Source organism: Mizuhopecten yessoensis, unplaced genomic scaffold (assembly GCF_002113885.1).
Source record: "Mizuhopecten yessoensis strain PY_sf001 unplaced genomic scaffold, ASM211388v2 scaffold8387, whole genome shotgun sequence".
Lineage (NCBI taxonomy): Eukaryota > Metazoa > Mollusca > Bivalvia > Pectinida > Pectinidae > Mizuhopecten > Mizuhopecten yessoensis.
The window spans coordinates 795,382-820,017 of NW_018407522.1; the positions used below are offsets into that span (position 1 = coordinate 795,382).

The 24,636-nt window shown below is 36.6% G+C and overlaps 1 protein-coding gene across 5 annotated transcripts in view; it reads right to left on the reverse strand.

Moving 5' to 3' along the window:
- The window catches only part of LOC110455853, a 28,160-nt gene extending 7,653 nt beyond the window's left edge, over nucleotides 1-20,507 (reverse strand). Inside the window, exons 1-3 of one of the 5 annotated variants that reach the window (XM_021506264.1) lie at nucleotides 15,819-16,155; nucleotides 11,942-12,045; nucleotides 8,804-8,935 (exon numbers count right to left, since the gene is read on the reverse strand). Coding sequence is in view for 2 of the 5 variants with exons in the window: in XM_021506261.1 (XP_021361936.1) it covers nucleotides 8,804-8,935; nucleotides 19,866-20,009 (276 nt within the window). In the remaining 3 variants the exon portion in view is untranslated. Of the gene's footprint in view, nucleotides 1-3,644; nucleotides 4,446-8,803; nucleotides 8,936-11,941; nucleotides 12,046-15,818; nucleotides 16,156-19,865 lie in introns of those variants that run through there. The other 4 variants (XM_021506261.1, XM_021506265.1, XM_021506263.1 and 1 more) reach the window with 4 other exon arrangements.
- Nucleotides 20,508-24,636: the final 4,129 nt, after the last annotated feature.

Genomic DNA, 24,636 nt, shown 5'->3' on the forward strand with positions numbered 1-24,636 from the left:
GAATTGCCAGTAACATATAAACAACACTTCAGCTGTCTACAGAAGTGCCAATAACATATAAACAACACTTCAGCTTTCTACAGAAGTGCCAATAACATATAAACAACACTCCAGCTTTCTACAGAAGTGCCAGTAACATATAAACAACACTCCAGCTTTCTACAGAAGTGTCAATGACATATAAACAACACTTCAGCTTTCTACAGAAGTGCCAGTAACATATAAACAACACTTCAGCTTTCTACAGAAGTGCCAATAACATATAAACAACACTTCAGCTTTCTTCAAGATGTGCCTATAATATATAAACAATACTTCAGTTTTCTGGATAAGTGTCTGTAAATCATAAAAAGCACCTCGGCTGTGTGTAGCAGCATTACATAAACAACATATCGACTTTCTATCCACAACAGCGCTACATACATCACAACTGTGTACAACACATTAGCTTTCAAAACATATCAAAGCCAATTCCTATTTGATGCAATCTCTTTATTATATAATATACAATAGTTTACTATAATTAAACAGCAAACAATTCTGTCTATTTCTTAAAAGGTACGGATACTGCGAAGTACTTAAACATAAAAGAAAAATGAATGCTCATTTTATAATATGACATAGTGTGGAATTGATTTCTGCATTAAACAAACTAAACATCAAAGACAGGGCCAGGGAATTGCATAGTGTTTAATCACCAACGATATCAAACTGCTTGAAAAATGTATGTACATTGGTTTGTAACACTTTTGAAATCGATTTCTGTATTTCAACATTATACGTCTAAACATTGCCTTCTGTTCATTCTCTCCTGGAATTGAACCAAAACCAAGGTGCCACACCACCTGAAGGTCATCAAATAGATTTTGTTTATGAATGCGTGAAATTAAATTTGAACACCGGAGCTCTGTATGAGACATTATCGTGTAGTGGTATTTTAACTTCGAAGGAGACATAATTAGGTACTCACAATTTTGTAAACTAAACTTAATATTTTCTATAGAAATACCTTCGATTCGAATACAATTTTTGAAATATTCATTATTCCTTGCTAGAAAAGTAGTTCATCAGCAGTCAACTGTGTCGTTCTCATTTAACATAAACGAGTAAGTTTATGCTAAGGAATATCTGTAATGTAATATTTCAAGAAAATATATAAAACAACAAAACCGTTCTCCATACTCTTTCTACAATGCTATATCTGATTCAAGGTTTTTACATCCGTGTAACATTTTAGTTTCTCTTGATCGTAAACGTTTAATATACAACTCCAGAAAAACTCATACATGTGAATTATACACTTTGTATTATAGGTCTAGCACAAATCAATAACCACAACACTTAACCCCGATAGTGTCTTTCTTTAGAAAATGCCTAAATTGTTATGCTTCTCGCGATTAATAAATAATGTTTGTCACTGCCTTGCCTCGCTCAACAGAAAAGATGAAGGTTACACACAAAGTTGAAAACATTGATTATATACTATTTAGTACTCGACGCTAATCCAATAATTATTCTTTTGAATCCTTTGATAACACAATAAACTGTTTAAGTGCTGAATGTTAATTGAAGCCAGATCAATATATTAGACGTTTATGTTTAAAATAATCAATATATTGATTTCTGTATCTGAGCTTTCAGTAGATCCTTGAAACTCTCCAAAATGAGTTTTGACTATTTGGATTTACAGACCATATATCTGTTTGACTCGAATTTTGATCCTTCAAAAAGTCATGACAAGTTCTGTTCGACTTCTGAAATAGCTGAATGTGACGGGACATTTGCAGCGCTGTTCTGTTTTGGTTCAATAATTAAGATTTGATTATTTTAATAAGTAATCAATATGAATTTTATTTATAAAACCATTGTACCGAAGACTACGCATATCTTAGTTATGTGGTAGAATTAGAAATAAATATACATGGACTCTATAAACCACAATGTCCACATACAAGTACAATGCAGTGCTCCGATAGGATAACCAATTCCAATGACCAACAAGAGGCATTTGTCATGTTGTCCCAGTAATTTAACGAGGTTATCAAACTTCAGTCGATTATGTCAGGACTTACAAATACAGTTGATTTTTTGTTTAATCGCTTTATGTTGCTCATCCTACAAGCTATTTTTAAAATATAAACTTATCGTAAAATCTGGTGCATGTCTCTCCCCTACCCTGACAAAACCTCGTTTGTCCTCTGAAGACAGTTGCGTCAATACATTTACATGTGGTAGGATGGTGACCCAAAGGCCTCAACAATCGATAACATATAGGATTATAGTATACTTGTATAAACTTGGATTATATACATACATGTAACCGTAAATAGTAACTATTTACCGGTAGATAGTTTAATGGCGGTTGACCTGACAGGTTATGTAAACTTTATTATACAATAAGCTACATTTTCAATAACGAATTGTTTATAATGATTAACATTTAAACTTGTAAGTTTTTTTATTCATAAACATAAACAGATAAACCTGAACAAAAATTGTATTTTTTATAACACTTTTGATTGTTTTCAACTAATTAAGCTGGACATACTTTTACATAGGTTAAATAAAAGACATAATTTTGCATGCCTTGTTAGCTTAATGAGTTGTCGTCTGGAAATCTACAAGTTATCTTATAGACGTTTAACATTGACATACGTTTTCTTTGACTTCGATGGAAAATTCGTTACCCTAGTCGTACAATTAAGTTAAAACTGTTATTGCTTTTACAAAGATAACCTTCACTTTACGTAGATCTTCATGAAAAGAGGTTTAACAACTTGGAGTAAATGTATAAAAATAAGTTCAAATAAAGGCTTGTCATGTTGTTACTGCCATCGAATCCGGTTTCGGAATATAAACGTTCCTTTAACTATTTCAAACTCGGTGTACATGTCATGTAAGTAATATTGTTAAAATTGTTATTAAGGTTATAAACGTATCCGTACGTACTAGGTAAGTTATTGTGACACTAAACAACGATACACAATTCAGTTCAATAAGTAAGCCCATTTAAAAGGCCTGGTATTTTAATGGCACAATAAATACAAACATTTACAACCAGAAGAATCTGTAAACCAAACTGTATTTCGTCATTCTAATGTATCCCATGCATTTGGGATCGGGGAATAGAATAGGCCCTGCGAAAACATTGCGCTGCGTCAGAGGCATATACATGTAAATGTTATATGCATCTTTTTATTTTCTGTCATGCTGCTATCTTTCCTGAAATTGTCTGTCTCTCCAATTTTAAACTATATGAAAGCTGTTGGTCTTTCACTAAAATTTGAGTCACCATAGTTATTTTCAATATTCATGCTGACGTTTGTCTTTTACCCTTACGTTTGTTTGATATTTTTATCCTGCATTTGTTTTGTCGACCACTGGTTGGCTCTAATGACTTATCCTGGTTTAATGGGTCTTTAAGCATGTTATGATAGTTATAATGGTCGCCTACTACAAGGTCATGTTACCACGTCATGACCTTAAGGTTTCGTATGGTCCTTAAAAAGAAAGAAACAAAAAGAAATTCTAAAATTGTTTTTCATATAATCTTGTCATGAAGGGATGAGGAAGACTTGTATGTAAATAAAAGTAGAAAAAAATAATCAGAGAAAAAAGGAAGATTTGGTTAATGATTAGCTCACCTCTTCGTCCGGATCAGTATAATCATATTCACTTAATCCTTGTGTTACGTAGTCATAAGTAGCATAGCGTTCGACCCAATCTATTGTTAATTCAGACATCGTAATATAAACAGAGTACTTTTGTTATACTTCTGTCAGTTTAGCTCTTTAAATTATCTTCGTGTTTCGCATGAGACATATCAGCCGGTCCATTTCTAGTTCAGAGTTCATTTGTATTCCAGTCAGGCCGCTTATCACTTCAATAGCAGTTTGCTACAACTCTAGCGTGTCCATTTCATTCTTAGAATGTCCATTTCAATAGTCAGCTTTGATTTATTTCGTTTTTGAAGTATCCATTTCAGAAGTAATCAAAAGTTACAAATATTTAATAACGCAGCTCATTGCAAATGTCTGATATTTTCCGCTGAAATTCAATGTGTATGTAAAGCCGTCTTTCACCCCCAAGGTATCCTTCTCGAACGTCTGGTTAATATCCAATGTTTATGCCCAACGCGACAAATCGATTTGGATTTCTGTCACAAACACAAGTTTCCATGCTGTGTGCTTTGCACCGACTTGTGACAGAGGTAAGTAAAATGAATGCACAAATACTGTAACATAGTTATCTGTCAACGTCTCCGACAGTTGACTCTTAAATAATGCATACACAACACAAACTTCTTCGTGGTATGTTACGGTAGATCATTTACCATGGGTTCTTTTGTTGTCGAGTATTTAAGCCTGGGGAGCCGTAGACGGAAAGTAGGAATGAAGAGTATAGAATGCCCCGTCATTACCACTCCGATACACACATGTACACACGTAGACCAGATATACAATTATTGATCCAAATAGGAATGGATTTCTCCATGCATAGTTAAAACTTGTTAAGGAAGTACACAAAATGGGTAGCGCTATTATGTCGTTTTATGAATATAGCGGTAATTACATTTCTTTGACTGTTTACGGGGGTCTTCCGAAACACGTTAAACACTGTTTGGTACGGCTAGGACAAATCATTTAAGTAACAATTCAAGGCTCACTGACATGTCGTGGTCTTTAAAAGGTGAGTATTTAATGTTAATGGTCAATTACCGAAATATAGGCGTTCGACTATTAACACGGCAATAAGCAGTTAATCGAACGTCTGAACAAATGGTATATGTGTATTTTGATGGAGATAAAGTTGTCACGAAGGTGTATTTTGCTGGTTTTTATTTCATTATTAACGTATCAACAACAAGTCAATATGACCTTAATTGTAACAAGTTTTGGTATCTTTTGTAGAGAGGTTTTTTTTTCAAATTCACAAAATGGAGATTAAAGTGAAATACTCAGGTGTTGGCAATATGCACGTATACCATTCGCCTTTTTATAAATAATAATAACAAAAACAATTCTAGAAAATAACGATTTTATCAAACCCACTGAGTTTCATATCTGATGCAAATGTACCATTGCAATGCACATACCTCTCCTAATGCATAAGAGAAAGTTTGAACGTTTTTGTCAAATATACTTTGTTGGAATATTGTTGTAGATTTTCCTCATTTTTGTCCGAAACTAAATTTATGGATGAGTATTCATCCAAATTCCAAATACACAATGTATATGAAATTTGTAAAATCCAAGTTAATGTTTCAATTGAGTTTTTACTAGAATTCTACAATAAAACGATTATTTATTAATAGGATACAATGAATTGTATCTACATTTGTAATATCATTCTTGGTGTGTTAAAGTGTCATTAATTAAGGAAAGAAACAGATATACCAGGAGGAAAAGAATGAACAGGAGAACGAAATATTAAAGCACGGGATGTGACAAACAATTGATCAGTAACAGCGTATGGAATGTGAACAGTCTATCACAACGACTGTCTGCGAAGGAAAGGACCATCACAGATTATATTTTATATCAGCATTATAATGCAGCTTGTTTATGTACGATCTTACTTGTATAATATATGTACGTTGTAAATCAACCTTAAAGTGTACTAACGATGACGCAATAGAAGCATCTGTCTTGACCTGATGTATTGATTTTCTGAATATAACGTATTTTGTACATGTACCATATTTTACACTGGATTTCCCCATCTCTCTTCTAACTTCCCTTGTAATTTATCCCTAGCCATGTCACTATCCCTAAGCTGTAGTTGTTAATGTTGATTACGATGAAAGGTGACAGTTTCTGTCTCAAATTCATTTATGTTCAATCATGTTTGTATTATGCATTACATAATGTTATGTGCATAAAACAAAGTTTAAACTAAAGAGATATCGACGATACAAAATCCATTGTGTGCATTGAAACATTAGCGTGCAGTTACATTATCTTAGCTGTTTAATGTACCCGAGATACGACAGAATTGTTATCTTTATGAAACCTGATGTCCTTTCTACATGTTCATGTACTTCAAAATTTGATTTTAGTGTAATCTGACTTTTAATTATGGAATTATTAATAGCCTAACTCATGTAGGATTTCAATTTCAATTTTAATCAAACATGGTTTCTTTCATCGAGTTTTCTCTTGAACACTTGCGATTTGATTGACATGTAATATTTGATTATTTTGGTAGACCATTTTGTTTACCCAACCCAGTGGTTTTCTATTTCAATATTAAACCCCAATATGATCTCGGTAAAGAACATAATAGATTTTGCACTTGAATACTCCCGATTCAATTGTGGTATGACGTTTACTTATCTTTGTAGATCAAATTGACCTAAAACGTATTTCGATTTCAATATCCGACATAATATCCTATTATTCTGGAGTTTACTCTTGAATGCGTCAGATTTATTTGTGGTTTCGTGGCAGATTGTTTATCCACAAAGGGTAGGAATACGATATGTCAATGCAATGTTTAGGCGGCAGAATCAGCAATCAATAAGCTCAATAATGTATATTCAGTTCGCAAATATTAACAGAGCCATATACAGAAAGAACATTGCTGAGATTTATAATGCTAATATGAGTTTTCAAAAGAGTTATTATGGTTATTGATCCGACGGTCTGCCAATATCCAGGCAGGGGAGTAAAACTAAATAATTTATGTATATTAATGATAGATGAAATTTAAAAAATCTTCTTGCAGTCATATTTTTGTCTTCTCCCATGTAAATCAGGGCGCCGGGGGAAGGGTCTTTTTGTCAAGGGTAAGATAATCTTCTCAAAAATTTCTATCATATGAATACAGTTGCCAAAGGAGACACAGATGAAAAAGAAAGTAGGTAAAAGAGAAAGAAAAAAAATATAGATCTTTAGTGGATAGATCGATAATTTAGACTCCCGGTGTGTTTACCATAAGCAGACGACCTCACCCAGTTGTTGAATGTGAAAGCCTATAGTAGTATTCCATGCAAAATAAGCTAGGATGTATGGAGTTCCTTGTGCTTAATTCAGGAGGGGAGGGAGGATAAGAATGTTAACACATGACTCACATTTGTTTTGCTAACTTCACAGCGTAAAATTAATTGACATAATCGGGACCGCCATTTTACGTCCCCATCCGATAAGAATTAACTCTATGCATTGAACATGAAGCCAGATAGGATAGTGTATTCCATATAATCTATAGTGCGTGAACGGTTCTTTCGTACGATCTCAGACGGACCGAAAAAAACGACTGTCACAATAATAACCAAACTATTAGCTCAGTAGATGATGCCGACAACTCATTTAGGACTAACGATTACACCGTGTATAGTGACACAAGTGGGGATAAGGTGATGAAAGTTCAGGGGTTCTGACTTCGAAGCGTGCAGATAATGACAGAGGTAAGCAAACATACTTGTTTATGTTTCCAGACATATCTTTGGTACCTACAATACTGAGCGCGGGTTGTGGGAATGTTTTAGTGATAAACGATCTTACTTGTGCTGTACTGTGTGGATATTGTTCGTACTTACGTTCATTTTGCTATAAATACGAGTATTTTCCTCGCGTCTTCCTTTATTATGGTTAGGAATATGATTCCAGGGCCTGTATTCATGAAACCGTTCTCGTGCTGAAGCATGGATTTTGTGCTCAAGCTAAAATTTCTTGTTCGGTCTTCAAATTGTTAAGAAAATCTTATTTGATCAATGATTTGGGAAAACCTTAACGAGAGTTGAAGGCGAATACTGTTTTCAATGTTTATATTTGATTTTTGATCGTTTGACATGATTTTAGCGAGTTGCAAGAAAGTTGGTTTGAGCACAGAATCTATGCTTGCGCATGAGAACGATTTCATGAATACAGGCCCCGTATCTTCAGGAGAAGTAAATAGTTGCATTATATAATGCAACTGTTGCTATTTTATACCTTTGCATAAAACAACTCTTAAATTAAGCAGTAAAATGACATCTGTATCATGGATATCCTTGGTAGGCATTAGATTTCGGTTAAATTGTTATTTTGCTCCAAACGAATAAGGAATGATAATCGAAGTGCTGTCATACCCTAATTTAAAGAATCGACTATTTGCCGAAACCGCATTACTCTGTTAAACCTAAACCCCAATACCAACATATATTTTCGCAATGATATTGACATTTTTACTGCTTCAAAGGACGATTTACATAAAACCAACACTTGTATATATATATGATGCAACTATTCACCTCTTTACAAGATGCAGAAATCACATTCTACACAAAGCAATAGAGTAACATGTAAAGGGAACTGTTTGCTTAGGAAGCGAAATCAACGTAATCACCGTGATTCTTTGCAACTTTAGTAGGAAATTGCACAGAGCAAATCAGATTGATATAACACAGAAACATCCCCCTACCCGTCCACGACACTTTGGCCACCAAAGATATCTCTGGAAGAAAATGAAAGTATATGTCTTTGCGTTAGTGATATCCGTCTCGCTTCGGTGTCAACACTACGCCTCTCACAAAGACCAATACCCCACTTGTGAGGCTATACACAGTGTTCTACGGCATGAATCGTGGTTTCATGTTTGGTGAATGCAGATGGATGACAAGTTATGTCATATGTAAATATCATGTCCACAAATGATAACTGTCTTTTCACTAAAACATCACACCCTTGCCACAGTAACATGACACCATAACCGAACACGATACATGGGTTTACTCAGAGACGTATATACTGCATGGCTTCATATGTCTCTGGTTTACCGAAGTACCGCAGGACGGAATGATGACGGGGCAGAGAAACCTTACCTCTTTGTCCAAATTGTCGAGATGGAGGGCTATATCAATGTCGTCTGTAGCCTTCCTGATCTGGTTTAGTTTCAGATGACACTTTGATCTGTTGATGAGTGATTTCACATCAGCCGGGTCACAACGTAACGCCTGAAATCAAACAAAATATACTCGTAACTGTCGGACATAACGACGATTCCTTGTCAGCTTCAAAATGCTTCGTTTACTTGACTGGGCTTGATTACCACCAAAAACCAAAAAAAAACACAATTCTCGTGTCCCTGTGTGGCCGATGATACTAACACTGCAAGTTCGTAGGAGTTATCCCCCTTAAATCGAACAAGCTTACACAGAGACGACGCCCATGTGTATTGTTCACACAGACATAATTAGCTTGAAAATGGTCGAGCAGAACTCTACAGAAAATTACACAGCGTAATACTTGGTTAGTTTGGCGGGAAGTAAAGTGTAAATTGATACTGGAGAAATACTTATACATGATCTGTGATGGCGGATGGAATCTACAGGTTTTTTAATAAAAATACATATATAACATGCAATCATAGTCTCCCCTTCTGTTTTTCCGCTATATTCACATGTAACTAAGAAATATAAAGTGCTTCGGTTATTTTTCCTATCAAAGAAGTTCTGCAAACGCCACATGACTTAAAACGTACATGCATAAGTACACGGAGATATTCTTTGTACATAGCTACATAGAAATATCTCCGTGATCAACGTTTAAAGAGTAATCTTTAGCAAATAAAAGCAACTTATAATTTGAAATGGTGGCACTCCGTGACAGATAAAGCAATCGCTAAATCCAATAAAGATTCCGTCCTACACCTGTGCTGTGGGCCAGCATAAACGCATTTAGTCAAACCTGTTCGACCTTTCATGGAATACGACTAAACTGATCTTAACGAAAAGCCAAATGTTTTATATGGTTTTGGAAATAAATAGCCAATAAATATACAAGTGTACTCCTCGAGGAAAGGTGAAAGATGGTAACCCTTGATTTTGCTAATAAACCGGTCGTTTATAAAACAATGTATGTCCTATATGCTACTTGTTATATTTGTTTCATTTAATCATAACAAGAAGATATACCAATATAAGTTTAAATTACCGAAATGTTTTGGTTATTTTTATATAGGACGTTACGACCAACTTTTGTTATTTTAGGACATTGATTATATGTTTCTGTATATTCTCCGGTTGACGAGTTAAATACGGCCTAGTTTGAGATGTTAATACGGTCAGGATTAAGGTAAATCCACCTGTGTATAATACCAATATCAGGTAGATTAACGATAGAAGTGATGTGTGCTAAACATGAATATTTGGTACTTTATCAGCTTATATATGATCCACCCAGATCGGATCTTATAACCTATCGTTGTTAATGTATGTACGAGGTTTTAAAGTCAACATTATAGAGTGTCTCAACAAAGATCCCTATTCACACTTTATTAAAAGCTAGTATACAGAAGTACAAAACGACCAAGTTCTGGGCTTGTATACATGAAACTGGTCTCATACTCAAGCAGAGATTTTGTGCTCGGGTCGAATTTGTTGTTACCGTAATAAATTAATTAAAAAATCTTATAATATCAATGATTTAGAAACACACTGAAGAGAGTTAAAGCCGAATCCTGTTTTTAATGATTACATTTGATCGTTTTACATGATTTTAGCGAGTTACAAGAAAGTTGGTTTGAGCACAGGATCTATGTTTGAGCATGATGGCGGTTTCATGAATACCGGTCCTGATCTATTTTCGAAAATCCCTACTTATGCGGAGAACCCGCGTTATGATGAGTGTGTAAGTGTACGCGGTGCTCTGATTGTTCTGCTTCTGTATTACGAAAAGGCTCATCCGTAGTGCAATACCACTTAAATACTACAGTACAGAAACAGTTATACCTATATCCCAAACTATATCCATGTATATTATTATTCTCGACTCTAGGCAGATGGAATGAAAAACAGGGGTTGGGTGCCTCCCTTAAAGATATAACCACCCTCAACCATCTGCAGGGGTCGAACCAAAATTCTTTCGATAAATACCTTGACATACTTTCAAGTATGCCACCTACGATATTGAACGTGTCTGTGCTGGGGGCGGTATGTTGGTGTATTTGCCTCCTTGCCTTAGCGCGAATCTCACACCATCTTTTATAGTGCTACCTCACTGCAATACCATTTCAAAGGCACACAGTATAGTATTCACCATTAAGGATTTCGGTATGTCCCTGCCTGGGCACAGAACCCATTGCCTTCCTCACCTGGGCGCTGGGTAAGAGTTCTCAATTGAAGCCAAATGTGCGATATTGCCAAGATAGGCACTACGAATTAAAATATAAGGTACAGTATATAGGAATCAAAGAAGTCGAGAGAATGGATGCAAATGTACTGTGGTCGCTAATACCATGTACTATCCATGTAGGGGCACAAAAGCAAAACCCCTCAATGATGCCGGGGATTGGGGCACACATTTTAGTAGCGTCTTACAGCGTGCAGTTGGTACATGAAACAGCAGGTATACATACATGTTTATTATATGACTGGTGCTAATTCCCAGTCCTGATTTGCGGAGCGACGTTTTTTGATGATGTCGATTGTGCAAATAATATTTATTTGAAATTAAATATTTTAATTTCACATGAATTGAATCTGAAATGAAATTTGTTTGTATGCTATTTTGTATTTGAAGTCCTTCACTCTGTGATTCCAAAATGGTCCATGCCATCCATGTGTTTATGACTTGAAAAATTATTAATCTCATTGTAAAATGTCATATAATAAAACAATTGTGAACTTCAGGTGAGGTCTATTCATGATGTATGGACCTGGTCGGCCTTCGGCCTCTGTGAATATTATTCAGACCAGGTCTGTAAATCAGGGATAGACCTCACCTGAAGTCTATATAGTTGTATAATATACTTTTCTATATCCCGACATGCAGAGGTGACGAAAGTCACAATCAAGCACCGATATATTCATGTACCGCTATATATTTTAAAACATGACTATATCACCAAAATATATTAATTTTACATACGTGCAATATTTTTCTGGTTTTCATTTTTTCAAATATTTCTCAATAAAAATACTTATAACTTACCTGTGTGAATATACGTGTGCAGCGCTTACCTGACAAAGCTGGTCAGGTGACCCGTGACAATGCTTCACACAGATCAGATCTGGATGTTAGGATTACTGATAGGATTCAAAATTTACCAAATCTGATCGTTCAACTGGAAATATCCACAAAGCATTGTTAGTTTACAACTAAAACCTGATATGCAGAATCGACCAGTTATTTATTTTGTTTATCTCTTTTCTCTCTCCTTTTTCACTAACCACAGTTGTTTTGAATGAATATTTATGAATTTCATCATAAACAAAACTTGATTTAATTCATAGCATTGACGGTAATGTGGTGTCATTCTTGAATTAAGTTAAGCATGCTTTGAAGTTGAATTAATTAACAAAACTTTATAAAGATTATCTGTCCGATCCAGCATGACTCAATTTGTCGTCTGCATTACTTATACACTATTCCAGCTTTAGTCTAAATTGTAGACGGGAAATGTACCTGTATATATAACCAAACGTACAGCCACGTCTATTTTCTTCTAAAAGAAAACTTAAAAAAGGGAAAAAAGAACAAACGATTCTTTAGACATTAAAGAATATTCTGAATTCATACAGATCATACTATTTTCCCCAATCTTTGTTTGGGTTATTTAAAATGATATCATTTAATTAAGTACATCCAACATGAAAAATGTACAGACCGGTTTTGATAGGGGATCAACCTAATTAAATACCTGTAATAGTCTATCAGCTGATGATATATATTTACGTTGTCTACTTTTAAATATTAATTTTAATTAAACATCAACTTCAACAAATATTAAAAAAATCATAAAACATAAAACAAAATAACAGTTCAAATTTTCTCCAAAAATACTATTGGGTATGCTTAAAAAAATGGAATTCTTTATGTTAGTGATGTGAATTGAATAAATCACTTTATTATTAAAATTCTTGTATTTTTTCCCTGCCAAAAGTGCAAAATACCATATGAAATATTTCGTGAAGATTTAATTTCTTCTCTTTGAAATTGTACCTGGCAGGGCAGATTCCCTATCAAAATAGGTCACCATTTGTTAGTCTAGTTGAAAATATGACCCCGCTAAAACTATACCCAACACTCAGAACGATGGACCAGGCGATATGGGTTAAACGGATCCGTAATGTTGTTGGTATATAAACACAGTACCTAATCAATATCCTTATCAGTTTCTCAGGGAGATACATTCCTATCAGGTACACGTGTATCTTTGTCCCTAGATCATTTAAGGACGTGCCAGGTTTTGGTGGTGGAGGAAAGCTGGAGTTCCTGGAGAAAAACCACCGACCTACGGCCAGTTCATGGCGACTGTCCCACGTAGGTCTCTGATACAACAAAGCCAACAGTTTGTTATATACCACCACACTTAGTACCTCAACCTTAATATCCAGGGGTGACGCTCACTTAGCGAAAGTGAGAGTAACCCCTGGATATCGAGGATGTTAGTACCTCTAATATTTCATATTTTGTCATTTTCCATTTTTCTGAATATTTTGTATATACATTGTATATTCGCCATTGTACATGTATCAAGCACACTCATTCTTTTTTTCATTTCCCTTTATCTCATCATAAATTCTTACTCATAATCCCACTCCCCATCTTCCTATCATTACCTCCCACTCATAATCCCACTCCCCGGCTTCCTATCATTAACACCCACTCATAATCCCACTCCCCGTCTTCCCATCCTTCACTCCCACTCATAATCCCACTCCCCGTCTTCTTATCATTAGCTCCCACTCATAATCCCACTCCCCGTCTCCCCATCGTTAACTCCCACTAATACTCCCACTTCCATTTATCCCATCTTCAATTCCCACTTACATCCTCTCTGCTTTCTCCCATCGCCAATTCCCTCTCGTACTTAACTTCTAGGCATCTGATCATTACCGTACACAATCTCATCATAAATTCTTACTCATAATCCCACCCCCCATCTTCCTATCATTACCTCCCACTCATAATCCCACTCCCCGGCTTCCTATCATTAACACCCACTCATAATCCCACTCCCCGTCTTCCCATCCTTACCTCCCACTCATAATCCCACTCCCCGTCATCTTATCATTACCTCCCACTCATAATCCCACTCCCCGTCATCTTATCATTACCTCCCACTCATAATCCCACTCCCCGTCTTCTTATCAAGGTCTCTGATACAACAAAGCCAACAGTTTGATATATACCACCACACTTAGTACCTCAACCTTAATATCCAGGGGTGACGCTCACTTAGCGAAAGTGAGAGTAACCCCTGGATATCGAGGATGTTAGTACCTCTAATATTTCATATTTTGTCATTTTCCATTTTTCTGAATATTTTGTATATACATTGTATATTCGCCATTGTACATGTATCAAGAACACTCATTCTTTTTTTCATTTCCCTTTATTTCATCATAAATTCTTACTCATAATCCCACCCCCCATCTTCCTATCATTACCTCCCACTCATAATCCCCCTCCCCGTCTTCTTATCATTAACTCCCACTCATAATACCACTCCCCGTCTTCTTATCATTAACTCCCACTCATAATCCCACTCCCCGTCTACTTATCATTACCTCCAACTCATAATCCCACTCCCCGTCTTCTTATCAAGGTCTCTGATACAACAAAGCCAACAGTTTGATATATACCACCACACTTAGTACCTCAACCTTAATATCCAGGGGTGACGCTCACTTAGCGAAAGTGAGAGTAACCCCTGGATATCGAGGATGTTAGTACCTCTAATATTTCATATTTTGTCATTTTCCATTTTTCTGAATATTTTGTATATACATTGTATATTCGCCATTGTACATGTATCAAGCACAGTCATTCTTTTTTTCATTTCCCTTTATCTCAACATAAATTCTTACTCATAATCCCACTCCCCATCTTCCTATCATTGCCTCCCACTCATAATCCCACTCCCCGTCTACTTATCATTACCTCCAACTCATAATCCCACTCCCCGTCTTCCCATCATTAACTCCCACTAATCCTCCCACTCCCCGTCTTCCTATCATTACCTCCCACTCATAATCCCACGCCCCGTCTTCCCATCATTAACTCCCACTAATCCTCCCACTCCCCGTCTTCCTATCATTACCTCCCACTCATAATCCCACTCCCCGTCTTCCTATCATTAACACCCACTCATAATCCCACTCCCCGTCTCCCCATCGTTAACTCCCACTAATACTCCCACTTCCATTTATCCCATCTTCAATTCCCACTTACATCCTCTCTGCTTTCTCCCATCGCCAATTCCCTCTCGTACTTAACTTCTAGGCATCTGATCATTACCGTACACATCTACAGTGCTTAATCCCACCCTCCGTACTGCCATCATCACTTACCACACTTGTTCCCGCATTTCCCTGCCCCCCGGGTACCATTCCCACTTCTACACTCACCAGACTCCCAACATCCCCATTCCGCACCCTCGCCCCCACCCCTAAATCATCAATTTACACTTAAAACGCCACTTTCCGCCATACCGTCAATATATACATGTTTTTACACTCTCCTTCAAGGTACAGTCCATACCCCTTAAGTGTATTCTCGCACTCTTCGGCCACTTCGCGCCATCCGATCATTACTCCCCGTCAATACCGTCATTATATAGCTGTTTTTACACTCTAAGGCCACTTCGCGCCATCCGATCATTACTCCCCGTCAATACCGTCATGTATAGCTGTTTTTACACCCTGAGGTCACTTCGCGCCATTCCATCATCACTCTCCGTCATACCCTTTCTTCTCGCCATCATATATAATATATAATCATCACCTGCCATGCAACTCAAACCTTACCGACACACAACATCTTCCACCCAACTTGCAATATCGCACAAATATCCCCAATATATATGTTTCTCATATATAGATATATACATACCTGATAAACAGACGGTAGCCATATCCATGGGTTGATTTAAAGCACTTTCTTAGTCACTAACATATACATATACTTATAAAGAATGAAACTCACGCCCTAGATACATTGGTGTAGGGCGCCGAGTATTGATACATCATATCCACAATAAAGAGTCCAGTGTTGATACATTAATTAAACTGAACTGAGCCGTTCATAATGTACACGGTTTGACAAATTGGTATACAAATGTTCCGTCCCACAGGTATACATGTACAGGTATACGAGTCAACACACCTCTATCAAACCCCATACATATGGGTGTGTTTGTACGGCTAATATACAGGTGTCACTAAACGTGTGAAGAAATACACTTAGTCCGCTAGACAGATATTCAAGTCTCGTTCCTTCGCTCACCATGAGTTTTAATATCAGCCAAGAGTTTATTTATTGCACAAACGTACATATTTATTTGAACTAAACTTTATAAGTACCACTAGCTGCAGGTCACACGAAGACGAGTGCTCTTGGAGATAATACCGAAAGGAATTGTAGGAAAGAGAGGAAAGAAAACATATCCCCAGGTCCCAGAATACTGAAACAATCTTTAGTCTCAATTTATATTAAGCTTTGACTAAGCCAATCACAAATAACGTCGAGAAAAGTGAGGTCATAAGTGATTGGCTCAGCTAAAAAAACTAGGTCTAAGATTATTTCATGATCTCGGGGCCAGGTGTTGTGATGAACAGAAAACAAAAAAGGGAAAATACGATTCTGCGAGGGGCCCGGCACATCAGTCGCCGCTTAATATACAAACAAGTAGCGGAATATATTACGGTTCTTACGTAACTGAAAGTCTCTAACGGAACGTGCAGTGGGACGTGCATCACCCTGTGAAGAGTCCACCGTAAACCCCTGTTTAATGTATAGTTGACGGCTCTAATATAGGAAATATTAATTACCACTACCCTTGTAAATCCTTAATGTTTAAGTATATATTTTCCTGGTAAAAAATATCCTCCATGGAGTGCAGGTGCCAATCTTCTTAAGAAAATAAAACACCCAGTCAATCTCCTAAACAAGCGAGTGATTCGACCAAAAGAATCACTTTTCTACCAATTATGTAGTTTGAGGTAAAATATTCACATGTCATAATGTGACACATTTATTATTTAATCTATTCCGTTTTAGGTAGTGAAACCTTTTCTTCTATATGCCTCGCTTCATCTGAGAACCCTGACATCTCCAACATATTCAAAAGTCCATCACTTAGTTTAAACACTTCCGTATATCGTCAAAATTGCTGCAGTACTGATAACACTCGGTTCTGACTGCTGGAAGTCGATCATTTAAATTCCTAGACATCCCCTTATAAACAGGAAGTTTGTTCTAACACCGAGACATTTCCTACCGGAAGTGGATAATTCCTAGCTATTCTGATACATTCCCCTAATATTCAAGAACCCTGTTCAAACACCAAGATAGTTCCTAGAGTACATAATTGCTATACTGACGAAAAAACTTCATAAACAGGAAATATATTCTCTCATGTATAGTGACTAAGACATCCACTTATAAACCAGAAATCGAGACGATCGTCGCCATGTTTGTTCGTATGTAACAGGGTCGATATCGTAACACTCTTTCACCTTTCCATGCACTCTAAATGTAATCTAAAGTATTCTTTTCGTTATCGGACCAGCCGTTGTGTGTTTTACAACACACACCAACCGTGGCTAACTGAACAAACATCTGATTTAATCGTTCACAAAACAACCATAACTCTTAAATAAAGCTTAGATTTCATCACATATGCTGATAAATACAACTTTGATTCCATCACACTCAAACTTGGCTTGGTGAACAAAAGCCTTTAACCCAATCATGCACACACATCTTAAATCCAAAGCATTGTGCTTTATTTACTGAGAGTAATACAGACATTTTACGGTCAAAGAAAAAAATCGAACCCAATTTTAGTAGCAGAATATAGCTAACGCTGTATTTAAACAACGCTTTCCTGTAGTATTATTGAAATCGACTGGCATCAATAAATCGAAATTCAAACAAAATGAGTTCGTTTTTAATTGTATCCTTACATGTATATCAGGCGATAAAATATTGTACGCTGGAAAATCATGGTTATATTTTGCAATATACTTGTACATGTGTACGTACGATAAAAAATGTCCAAAAATAGTCCGAACTAAGACTTATTGGTTGAGAGAGTCGAGAGAATTATTTGATTTATTCCAATTCGAGTTACGCTCATTCAGCGTTGTTCGAAAGGGTATGTAACACTTTAGTAGTAGTTAATATAAGTTGCCATTGTGTTGATGAAGACGCGTTAGGCTTCGGAAGGGAGATAACTCTGACACAATCACATGTATGTGCAACGTAAAATTATACCGTACCATAAAGCAGTGGCGGATCCAGGATTTCCTAAAAGGGGTGCCGAGAAATTTTTCTCAATAGTCAACGGTGTGCTGCCCAAGGCAGCACCCCGAGCGCGAGGAGGGGGAGGGTACGGGAGGGGGCCTTCCTCCTCCCGTCAAGGGGGGTTGGGGGGATCTCCCCCCAAAAAATTGTGTTTTCTAGAACGTCTCAGAAGCGTGTTCTGAGGATTGTATTATGTTTAATTAACAAGAAGAAAAAACATCTTTTAAATATGTCCCAAAGGATTTTTGTGTACTGGAAAGAACATCCCTGGTCAGTCAAATATGTGTGTTGCCTAGCTACATATTATGTGTATACACAAAAATGTCAATGCAATTTGAAAAATATTTCTTGATCAGTTTAAAAAGTGGGGACCAGAAAAGTTAAGTCACTCGACACGTAGTATAATCTAGTTTCGCATTTATGAAAATAATATTCGGTTTTAAAAAACAAATTTTCATTCTTAATATTGCCATTGGCTCTGACCATTATTTTTGGGCCATTCCCTGTAGCTTTCAGGGCTTTCCATAGGGTTTTGTCAATATCAAGCATGTCGGCAGGAAATAGATTTGTGGATAGAATATCCACTCCACTTGCTTCTACAGCCATAGCTGAACTAAACAGTTAGAAAGCCCTGATACCAGATGTAAATAATTTCGAATTTGTAAAAATATATTACTATTGATCACTGTGAGTGTCGACGGACAATGCATTTGTTTTAAAAACAATGGTGCGGCACCTTTTGATGTCCGCGTTGCATTGCCTGTGAAATATATCCACGAAACACGGTATCAGTTCAATAATGCATTGTTAGGTTTACAGCTTCCATCAGATAAAAAGCGTTTCCTTTAAATTGTATAGATAATACCAAAATAATTGAATGGATATGTTTCGTCGATTATACATAATATTGTCAGCCGAAAAAAACCTTTATCGTTCTTGTATAATGATATGACTAATATCGCCCGGGCGGTTAGGAAGGTTACAATAAAAAGTATTAATTTTCAGATCATCTATAACGAGCGGTTAATAATATAATTATGCAACTTATGCTAGTATATTTCCGCCGAGCATTCCAAGTTGCAACTTGAGGTTTTGCGGAGGTGGTAAAATAAAAAAAACACACTTTAGGGTCAAGATACAAAGTAGACGAGCGTAGCGTTGCCAAAAAATATTGTTTAAATAAAGAAAATATAGTAAAAATATCAGATAACGGAAACCCACAATATTTGCTAGGATGCCGTATGGGATGTGTGGGGCGTAGCGCCATTTTTTTTTTTTATACAAGCTCCGTGCATTATTTGATGCATTTTAAAATGTTAATATGTTCCCATTCCCGGCCGATCAGACCATTTTGGGCCGGCCGGGAAAAGGTCAGTCCGCCGCCAAAAGGGAGGGGCCGGGGCCGGGGCCGGGGCCGGGGCCGGGGCCGGGGCCGGGGCNGAATTTGAGTATATGAACTGTCTACACACAGATCATGCGCATGTATGTTGAAGTAGTTTCGCCAGGTAAAAGTGTTGTTAAAGTGAGATTAATCAACTACAAATCGTATTGGTACAGTATATATAAGGAAACATATACCTTTAAGTGTTTGTTGAATAAAGGTTTTCTCGGCGTTTGGATATATATACTAACCATATTATACAGCTGCAGGGCCGCCCTGTATTTGTCCCTTTCCAGGAGACCATCTCCATCCTGTCGGTATAAGTCAGATAACACTTCCTTCCGTCTCCGGTTGAATTGGCCACTTCCGGCTGCCTCTGTCGATCTAGACATCATAAAATTCCTTAGAGAAACCAACACAGGAATTGAATTTCCTTTTCTAATCACTCAAAATCGGCTAATTGTCGCGATTTCACTGAATTCAATGCCGTTTAAGAAAATCGTTATATTTTTTTATCTTTTCGTCGTCCGATATTCCCTCTGTAAGCCAAAGCACTGTCTCCAATTGTCATCCATTCTGAATTCTTTTGTATTCCCCAACAGAGTTGCCTATTATGTTTTAAAAAAATAAATCAAGAAACTACATTTTTAAATATATCACGCCGTCTTAGACGCCAACATAAATCACTATCACAACAATTCGTATTTTAAACACAATGACTAACCCTTTCAAATGTAATTTACAAAACTTCTAAATCCATGCTAGAGAATTGATAAATATTCAAAACCCGTGTACATTCCACACTCGTGTTTAAATATGAAGTATATTCCAAATCCAGATATTATTTAATCTCGTGACTTAGGACCTCGCATTAACTGTTTTTATCCCCCGGGTCCGGTCACGGATTAATCCCTAGGATATGGTAAGACACAGAACCGTACCGAATACACTAAGACAAATAAGCTTAACAGTATATGCCTGTAAAGTTTTATCCTATTTTCTTCAAATCCTGCTTACTCGCAGCATTGTCAACCAAAATCAATCGAACACCCTGAAAAAACACCATTGAAAAATGTCAAAATTTCCTATATTTCAATTATTTTTCATATCAGCCTATATTAAACATAAACTAATTTTCAAAATGTGTGTTTTAAGACAGTAAATAACAAGTAAATTGTCTATATTAAGTGATGATCTAGACCCACAATGATCGCCTTGAATTTATAGCGGGTCATATGTCCGTTTGTTTTTGCGTCATGTCGTTTAGAGATTAATGTTAGCCTGTATCGGGGATATCGGATCCCTGTTAATAGTGACACGTGATACGTATATAGGTATGGTTTAATGGTATCATCTGTTGATTGTTCGAGATAGCAAACTTCGAGAACAAAACAATCACGTGATTGAACAGCTGTGGTTATATGTACACTACACACGCACGCCCTGCAGTTCACTTAATTACGCGTATCAATTATACAGATTATATCGTGTTTGATTATTTTGATTGATTAAGTCGGTAATTAATATTATCTACCATTTTTACTTCGGTAGCATAGATAATATTATCAACCAATACTATCACAGAAAACCCTCCATTTTTAAATTAATACAATTACTTAGTATAAATGATGTTAGAGAGCTGTCCAATCTAGGTAAATATTTATATTTAGCATTTTAGAGGCGTTAATTTAAGGTTTATGTATTATGGTGTTTCATAACTGTAATGTGTTAATTAAGTATTGTTATATACACATTATTGAACAGTGTTTTATGTATACTGTGACGTCACTCTCCTGTCTATTCTAATATTCTAATGTTTAGAAAATTGGTATGGCAGATGACTGGGGCTCACTTGTTGGGTTGTTGTAGTCTACGTCGGTCATGATTCCATTCTTAAGCAGAGTTACGGCCCCTCTTCAATCGAAAATGTTGACATTGACAGAACTTTATGTCTTTTGTTAAGGGGACCTCATGCAGGTTTATGATAAAACATTATATATATATAATGCAGTGCAGGTGGCTCTAGACATCACTGTTATTGTGACCTAAACTTAAATAACATGCGTCCCTGTACCTGACGCTGTACATGTGGATACCTATATTATTTAGATATATGTAAATGATAAATCGGCTACGTCACAATGTCCATGAGCTGAAAATGTACCATTTGTAACCGTTACCATTCAATCATGTATGTTGGTTATACTGCACAAAGGCATGTATGCCTATTGCTTAATAAAGATTATCTATAAGCCTAAAGGCTTTTGGTTAATAAAGAATGAATTAATGAAACCCTTTACATACATTACAATGAGTAAGGTCAATCCCGTTAATAAAGTAATGAAATTCAACCATTGGAGCTTGAGGGTATTTATAATATAATCAAATATGATATCAAATATGATATAAACATTTTCGTATATATATGTATTGCATATTATTAAACATGATACATCGATGTAAAAAAACAAAACAAACAAAATCTAAAACCAAATATTTACTTACTTTACAATATACTTTTCATCCGTTCTATAACTTAAAATAGCCGATATTATCCGGATACTTTGGTTTGTGTGTGTAAGAGAACCTCGTTAGTCTGACACCTGGGTTTGTGTGTATAACATAACCTTGTTAGTCCGGACTCTTTGTGTGTAAGAGAACCTCATTAGTCTGACACTCTAGTTAGTGTGTATAATAGAACCTTGTTAGTCTGGATACTTTGGTTTGTGTGTATAACATAACCTTGTTAGTCAGACACTTCGGTTTGTGTGTATAACAGAACCTGGTTAATCCGGACACATTGTGTTGTGTGTATAACATAACTTTGTTAGTCTGACACTTTGGTTTGTGTGTATAATGCAACCTTGTTAGTCAGGACACTTTGGTTTGTGTGTATAACAGAACCTCGTTAGTCTGACACTTTGTTTTGTTTGTATAACGTAACCTTGTTAGTCTGGACACCTTGGTTTGTGTATATAACGTAACCTTTTTAGTCCGGACACTTTGCATGGTTTGTGTGTATAACAGAACATCGTTAGTCCGGACACTTCGATCAGTCCATTAAGTAACTCGTGTTAAAAAATCCATTTCGTATTTACTTCGGGCCATTAATAGTCCACTTTTATTTTTGTGATTCAAGGAAACATTTATTAGTTTGGAAAAGTATATGTCATTGAAAAAAATCGGAATATGTATCAAATAGAAGCATGTACAATACATGTTTTAACAATTATATTTATGTGTTCAGCAGAACCTCGCTAGTCCGGACAGTGTGCTTTGTGTACAAAGAAGACCATCGAGTGTCGACACGAGGAAACCATTCCTAGTTCTGACACTAAGGCGATAAGAACCTGCTTAGTCTGGACACTTGCTCCTGTAGATAGTGGAACCTCGTCCTAACAGTTGGATTAGTCCGGAGTCCTTCGTTTCCATTATTATCAATGCATTTCGTTATTACGGGTATTTTGATTTTTGCGTAAGTTGTATCATAATTTATCCGCACATTGTTCGGAGTCTGTAGCTAAGAGATGCCGGGTTGTTGTAACCAGGAAAGCGCAGCTGATGAACCACGAAATGGATTGTTGGAAGTGAAAGATGGATCACTGTAGCCAAGAGATTGATTATATAACCAGGAAATGGATTGATGTAGATTTGGGCAACGTAAGCGGGGAGGGGGTAGCTATGTGACATGGGCGTCCATGCATTTAAGTTGATGTTTACAGGAGAAGATATATGTGTGAGACTAGGAAGGGACAACTTTTTCTCTTACCCTGGACAGGGATATCCACCATTTTACCTGTGTGAGATTTTCTTTTCTCTTACCCTGGACAGGGATATCCACCATTTTACCGGTGTGAGATTTTCTTTTCTCTTACCCTGGACAGGGATATCCACCATTTTACCGGTGTGAGATTTTCTTTTCTCTTACCCTGGACAGGGATATCCACCATTTTACCGGTGTGAGATTTTCTTTTCTCTTACCCTGGACAGGGATATCCACCATTTTACCGGTGTGAGATTTTCTTTTCTCTTACCCTGGACAGGGATATCCACCATTTTACCGGTGTGAGATTTTCTTTTCTCTTACCCTGGACAGGGATATCCACCATTTTACCGGTGTGAGATTTTCTTTTCTCTTACCCTGGACAGGGATATCCACCATTTTACCGGTGTGAGATTTTCTTTTCTCTTACCCTGGACAGGGATATCCACCATTTTACCGGTGTGAGATTTTCTTTTCTCTTACCCTGGACAGGGATATCCACCATTTTACCGGTGTGAGATTTTCTTTTCTCTTACCCTGGAAGGGATATCCACCATTTTACCGGTGAGATTTTCTTATCTCATCCTAGGGTTAAGACAAGCTACACGTGTTCTTTGCACGTTCTCAACAAATGTATGACGTCATAGTAACAATACCATGACGTCACGGCAACAATACAATGACGTCACGTCGACAATTCAGTCGCATCACATCAACATTGTCTTGCATTGGTGTAACGTCTATATAAAATACAAGGGAAAACAGGGTAAGAGAAAAATAATAACTCACCCCCTAATTGGTAGTGAGACAGTGTGATCTCAACCCTCGGGGTAAGATTACCCTGTCTCACCCTCAAGGGGGTGAAAGATTCTATTAAACTTCGTTGTCAAGATCGATTTATATTACGAAGGAGTGGATTAGTATTAGTAGGGTCGGGTAATTCTCACATGAACATGGATTAATCTATCAATGTAAGTAAAAGGTGGATCCTTTTCATCAGATATTGGATGTGTGCTTTATCAAAGTGGATTTTTGTAATCAAAATTGTTATCAGTTTTTTTTTGTTTTTTTTTTTATTAAACTTTATATAATATATTGATGTTGAAAAACACCTCTTTTTCGAGGTGAATTTTCTTTAAAGATGCATACGATTTGAAGGTCAAATGACAAGGACATCAGATTATGAGGATCATATAATAACAGGGTCAGGATCCACAACAGCTGTGGTCATAGGACAAAAAAAACAATAACTCCATTCC